The sequence below is a fragment of the Podospora anserina genome, chromosome 2, assembly GCF_000226545.1.
Source record: "Podospora anserina S mat+ genomic DNA chromosome 2, supercontig 2".
In the NCBI taxonomy this organism is placed as follows: Eukaryota; Fungi; Ascomycota; class Sordariomycetes; order Sordariales; family Podosporaceae; genus Podospora; species Podospora anserina.
Window position 1 is genome coordinate 3,184,971 of NW_001914858.1, and position 6,742 is coordinate 3,191,712.

Consider the following 6,742-nt stretch of genomic DNA (forward strand, 5'->3'; position numbering starts at 1 on the left):
ATGGCGTCTGCGGAATCGGCGCTACGCAAGTCCCGCGCGAACCAGCGATCCTTCATGCGGCAGGCGTCATATAAAAATAAAGAGGAAGTTCCGTGCGTCTCCCCCACCTGGTTGAGAGGAGATGAGATGAGAGGATGGGGACAGCAGTCGAGGCGAGGGGATCACAGAGATCAGACGAAAAGGGGACACTCTCACAGACACTGTCACAGGCGGCTCGCTGCTGCTGCTGCTGCGTGTGCCTGTAGAGTTCCACCCCTTGAATCCCAGGGGACTGGGATCGAGCTAACGACATGGATGCCGAGCCCGTCCTTATCAGGCACTTGCTATTACATGTTGTGCAGGGTTATAGGCGACGGCCTTATTTGTTGCAGCGTGCACTACTGCGGTAGTGTGAAATTGCACTTATCGTGTTCATCATAAGAAGCCGGCACTCATGACACAGGCGGGGCACCGTGATGCCACGGGGATCCTCACCCGGGATGGCGGGCAATGGAGACGGCATGGATCTGACGTCCGGCTGTTGAGCCAAAAACGCTAGGATCTTGTATCTGAACAGTAATTGTTGCGGTCTCTCGCTTGTTGATACACAGGAGGCGGGTGGTAGCTAGCTTAATTAAATAGAAGTTTGCGAGGTTTCTAGTTTCTGGTAACGAGAGCTCGGAAGAGAAAGACAGGAAGGATGGAGAGATTCATCAATATAGAAGCCTACTGCAGAGTCAAAAAAGAGGAAGGAGCAATTCATGATGCCGATGGAATTGCCAGTTTGCAGTTTCCCGTGCTGTCAATGCCCTGGCCCACAACGCACCCACCTGCCGAGCGAGCCCCGCCTAAATTTCCCAGCAGTCTCCACGTCCACCTCCTGCTTATTGCGGCATCGCATCGCATCGCCAACGACAAAAGCCCGCGAAGACAAGACAAGCACTTGGACTGTGCTGGTGCCCTGGTGCGTGCGGTGCCGGCGTGGGCCGTAGATCGGACGGGCGAGCCCCGGAGCCCCGTTTGTTTCCCGATTTTGTGAAATCCGATTCCAATTACGCGATTCGAATGACACGCATTTTTTGGTCCTTTTGTATTTTTTATTATTATAGGCTTATGTCCCATCAGCGGTGCCGACAGACAGCAGAAGCGGGTACCTCACTGCAACCCTCGTTGGCTGGGCACGCCCTCTCTCCTTCAGGCAAGTCACTCGCCTGTGTTTCTCTCTTCCTTCGAGAGCCGTCCCAAGACAGCGTCGCAGTCGCGGGTCGCCCTGCGCCGCGTGGTACCCTCGCGTCGGTGGCAGAACGAGTTCCAGAACAACGCGCGGAACGGCTGGCCGACCAAGCTGAAAGGGGGGGTACAGTAGGGTACGGGGTACGTCCTGATGAATGTCTCCAACGGTTCTCCTGCTGAATACCTACTTCGGACCTACAGACTCAACTCTCCCCAATGCTCGCCAGCTCTCGCCAACTCTCGCATTCGGTGCTTCACCAGCGTCCGGCGAGCCAAGACCACACCAAGACAGTGAAACCCCGCTGTGAGGAGACATCTGGGTGAGGCCATTCCCCTGCTCTGTCGACAACTCTTGGCGACTGCCATCAGCGGCGGGCGCTGCCTGGAGCCCCTGTCCCTGTCCCTTGCTGGCACTCCCGGTCCATCACACACTCCTTCCTTCTTATCTTCCCGAACCCTCTTTTGCCTCGTGGTAGCCATCCATCATCGCACATCGCTTCGCCGCCGCCTGGTGAGATGCCTCACCACCAGAGCCAAGCCAAGCCAAGCACAGGCGTCGCCCAGCGCCAGAGGGACACCCTTGCCATGCCGACTAACACAAGACAACCGTTCTCGTCCCCGTCTCCTCACACGCCCCTCCGCATCCTCCACCATCGACCCACCCCTCCGGCCCTTCACTCTCACTCTCAACCGGGGAGAGCCACACAGGAGGAGGAAGGGCCCCCATGTAAAAAGTGTCTCGCTGATGACGGTCGTTTCCTCTCAGTCGAGCTTCGTGGATTCCATCTGATTTCCCTTTTGAGCGCCGCCGTTGCATATTCCAGGGTAACTGTCTCACTGCTCATCTCGCAACAAGAATCTCAGAACGAGAGAGAAGTGAGAGAGGGCAACGCCATGCCGCACTGCCGAAATCCATGGGCTTGGAGCTAGCGGTTTGCTGGAGACGGGGTCCTCCCCCCAGTGGTCTGGCCCACCAGGGTGGGTATCTGTGTGGGCGCTTCCTGGAGACATGTTGAACAAAAACCATCATCCACCGGCCCGAGCTGCGAGCTGACCTGGGCTGCACTAATCCCATCCAAGCTCCGTATGACTTTTGTACTCTCAATCAACATACAAAGCACTGGGCGCCCGTCCCATCTTCTTGTTTTCTTTCTTCTTGGCCCCTGGTTCTGCTACTCTTCCCAAGCACACCTTGCTGTGCACCTTCCAACTTGCCCTCGTCCACCGTCCACCGTCCACATACCCTTACCTCGGTGTATCCTACGGCGTCTAGCTTTAGAGTGCCGCCGACAGAACGTCCGTCTGGGTTTCTTGCTCGCTGCACTAGATTGCATACAAACAATATCGAGTCTAGTTTGGCTGCACATAATAGTGGTGGTCTCCCCCTACCAGCCCCGCCCCCCGAGCGTCCCGTCCGTTCACTCCTACCCTCCCTCTTCCCTCCCCGGCTGCAGCAACAGGAGACAAGAGTCGACCTGGACCGACAACAACAACACCAGGAGCAAGGCCAACAAAGAGTGAGAAACGAGACTGTCCTGGACGCACGACAACCCTGTCTTTCGTACATGCTTTCTGCACCTGGCCTATCTGGTCTACCCTCCTCTGCCTCGCAGTAATTGTTCGTTCAATTATCCGGGATCGGTGCCCTCCTCCTGCTGGAGCTTGGCGTGCCCATCTGAATAGGCGGTCGTGAGTTGACTGCGCCGCCCCTGTACACCTTTATCCGGTGAATATCTAGCTACCGGCCCCCTTCGACTCTTCTTTGTCCTACTGCTGCGACAAACCACCATCTACAACACCCTGCCTCACCACACACGCACATACACACACTGTATTGGGTGTCACAGCTCGGACATACACTCCCTTCCATACGCCTCCAACTTGAGAGAGTGTGACATGACACGGACATAGGCACGGTCATAGAATACAACTACACAAAGGCCCATATCCTCGACATATCTCTCAATGGGGATTGCATCCTGCCTCGAACCTCGATTCCGTGCGGCCAACCCAAACACCCCACCCGAGGTGCTCACACCAGACTCGGCCTCTTATAGTTCAAGACAGTCCGAGGAGAGGACCTGGAACCCGCCTGCTCCTCTCTCTCCTCCCATGTCACACTATGATCCGGCCGTCAAGGCAAACGACATGTCGTCGTCGTCGTCGTCTAACAAAGGCCCGGAAGAGCGCAGGGATACGGGGTCCGATCATAACGCACCAAGGCAACAGCTTCCATCTTTGAGCAGCATCTTTGGGCCACCAACCCAGATTCGATCCTTTCACTCTCCTCTTTCCGAGCGCCCTGGCTCCTATCCGGCCACCTCACCATTGGATCGACCTCCTAGCTCAGTTCCAAGCTTGGACAGACCATTCTCTTCGTCATCGTACTTTCCACCCGCGACGACATCCACTGCTTCACAGCCGCGAAGTGTACTGGACCCTAGGTATCAGGAACGGCCCCAGATTCCGGCCCTGTCCCGGGTTTTCCCTGGACCGCTTTCGCCTCATTCACGAGAGGAACAGCAACCAAGGCCAGATAGCCGACTCGAGTACACTTCAGGAGGACAATGGTCGGTGCAACATGAAGCCAGCAAAGAGTATTCGCTCGGCAGCCGTGGAGAAACGACCTACAGGCCGACGGCAGAGAGATACCCTGCTCACCTTTCAGGGACGAGTCGCGATGAGGGAAGACACATGGAATATCGGGAGCAATTAACACCACAGACACCATCGCACACTCTTCCTGCCACTCCGACCAGCAGCGCCCCATCTGAGGGGGCCCCCGCAAAGGATGGACTGGGACCCAAGATCTGGACAGGGACACACTTTCTGCCACGGTTCGTCAGAGCTGCCGAGGTGCCTGGTGAAGGAATGTGCTACTTTTACGATGATGGGAGTCATTGCAAGACAGTGATTGACGGGGAGCAAGTCAATGCTCACTGGGGAGTCACCAAAGCTGGAAAGCCCCGGAAGAGGCTTGCTATCGCCTGCGTCACCTGCCGTGAGAAGAAGATCAAGTGCGATCCGGATTACCCGCGCTGTGTCCAGTGCGAAAAGTTCGGCCGTGTTTGCAAGTTCAAGAATGCGTGAGTCTAGAAGCCTGCTGTCTTTTTCTGCTATTGTGCATGGGGGCCTGTTTCGTATGCTAAACTATGGTTAGTCCTCGAGGTGGTCACAACGCTTCCTCTCCGTCCACGCCTCCTGCCGAGTCGGAGGATACACGGAGGCTTGGAGGTTTGATCAGAGGCCCTACCGACTACACACGACCGGGTAGCCACTCGAGCGGTTCTGTCTCGCCCAGAACGACGCTCCGACACCCGAGCCCCGATATGCCCACCTCTGCACCCGCGAAGCGTATTCGAATTGGCTACGATCACTACAGCCCAGCGACCAGTGTACGCTCACCGATGGGACCAGTGCCCGACACCTCCCGCCAATCCCTGCCATGGCGGCAGTCAGAAACGCTCCCTCGTATCCACGAGGACATCTTGTGCAGAGCGTGGCAAACAGACCCGTATGTGTCCGATCCTGAATCTGTGACTAGCACCATTGCCTCCGTCTTTGTACACACGGAGAGCGCAGCACTTCGCTTCCTCCCTCCGAAACCGTCTTTCCACACATGGGTTCAGAACAGCGCTCACAGAAAATCACCAGAAGACCTGATGCTCGTGTATAGCATCCTCGCCATCGGTGCCGTCCTCTCGCGGGCCGGTTCGAGGAGCGTTGCGCACGAGTACGCCCAGGTGGCTCGGTACGCCGCAGAACGCTCGCAGCCGTCGCTCCAGCTGGTTCAAGCCAGACTTGCCCTTGCCATGCACTACCTCGCTGTCTCGAGACAGACCGACGCGAACGACATGCTGAGCAGGGCCATTTCTACAGCGATGTGGCTACAGTTGAACGTGGAACTTGACCATGTGGGAGAAAACGATTCGAGGGTAACCCTTTGGGGTTTGACGAGGCAAGAATATGCCGAGTGTCGGAGACGGATATTTTGGTCATGTTGCCTGATGGAGCGGCTTAACGAGACGTTTGCAACTCGACCGGTCACCATCAACAAGGACGACATCTTTCTCCGGCTCCCAGCAGCGGATACTACGAACTTGGACGACCGAGCGCCCCATTTCGACCCGATGCTGCGTCCGCTATCCGAATCAGCCGGGGCTGGAATCATGTCCTATCTGATTCAGATCACAGCTATGTGGGGTGATGTCATGACATTTATCAACAGAGCCTCGCGCCGGGGAGAGCTCTACGATGCCGGGTTTGGTGATTTCCACCGTCGAACTATCGCCACCCTTGATGCTTGGGAGTCTTCTCTGCCGAAAAGGCTCCAGTTTCTGCCTGCGAGGTTGGAGATGGTCTCACCTGAAGATCAGGGCCCGCTCATACTTTTACACACCGTCCATCACCTGACGAGAATCAAGCTCCATCGGCACGTCCACCTGCGAGCTTTACAGCCCGCCACAGTCCATGACTTTATCGGCGTGTCTATGAAACATGCTGCCAAACTCCTCGAGGTGGCAGTGGCAGTGGCGCAGGCACAAGTCATCACCCCGCCCCCGTTCATCAGCACCGGAATCCTCGAAGCGATGGACGTTCTTTCATCAACCGGCTGTGGATCCGAGCTGCCGGGGTTGGTCGACAGATTTGCCGTGGCGAGAAGCGTGCTGGAGGTGCTTGGGACAAGCTGGGAGGATGCCAAGGTTCACTGCATGGCGATGGATCACCGGCTGGAAAGACTGATCGATCTGGGCGACTGGATGGGCAAGCTTGGCCGAGTGGGACGGGAAGGCGTCGAGGTTCAAGGCACGAGGGTGTTTGAATCTGAGACGGAAGAAGGCGTGGTGGTGATGCGGTGGCGGATGCCTGACGGGATGGACAGGAGATTCCCCAAGGAGATGGATCTTGTTTACTCGAGTGTTGTGATGGGAAAATGATGTCGGATATGAGACGGCCATGTTGATAGACATGGTTTGGGGGGCGACTTTTTCCATTTTCCTTTTTTTCCCGCTCTTCTTTTTTTACACTTTGTATACCTAGCGGGTTTTCGCATGGGCCATTTTTATTTTTATTTTTTGGTTTGTTATTTTGTTTAGCATGCATGCACGATTTATCATTGCAACGGAGTTTTTTGGCTTTATGGGTTTTGGAATTTCAAAAAGGGATGGAAGGGATGGAAGGAGGGAGGAGGAAGATTTGTCCTTTTTTCTTTTTTTTTCTCATTGTCTATATCTCTTGTTGCCTTTTTTCCCCCTTCTCTCTCTTACACACACACAAGCTTATACCCTATTTTTGTGTCTTTTTTTTATCACCCGTTTTGTTATTTACAACACACACCTACTACCTACTACCTTACCTATCTACCTAGCTACATATCTTGATGGAGACACACTATCATCCTGAATTCTTTGCCTCGAATGGGAGGGCGGGGGGGGGGGGGAAGGATGATTAGAAATGTAAGGGGAAAAAACAAAAATGAAATACAAATTGCAAGATTTGGTTGGATGAAAAGATCTGACTTCGGGCCTTC

The 6,742-nt window shown here is 55.2% G+C and overlaps 1 protein-coding gene across 1 annotated transcript; it reads left to right on the forward strand.

The window, feature by feature from the left end:
• Positions 1–3,177: 3,177 nt before the first annotated feature.
• Positions 3,178–6,149, forward strand: PODANS_2_9090 (uncharacterized protein; the record flags this gene model as incomplete). The annotated part of the gene is made up of 2 exons (XM_001911677.1): positions 3,178–4,282; positions 4,381–6,149. The coding sequence occupies 2 exons, from the start codon at positions 3,178–3,180 to the stop codon at positions 6,147–6,149; spliced, it is 2,874 nt and encodes a 957-aa protein (XP_001911712.1).
• Between the last annotated feature and the right edge of the window lie 593 nt (positions 6,150–6,742).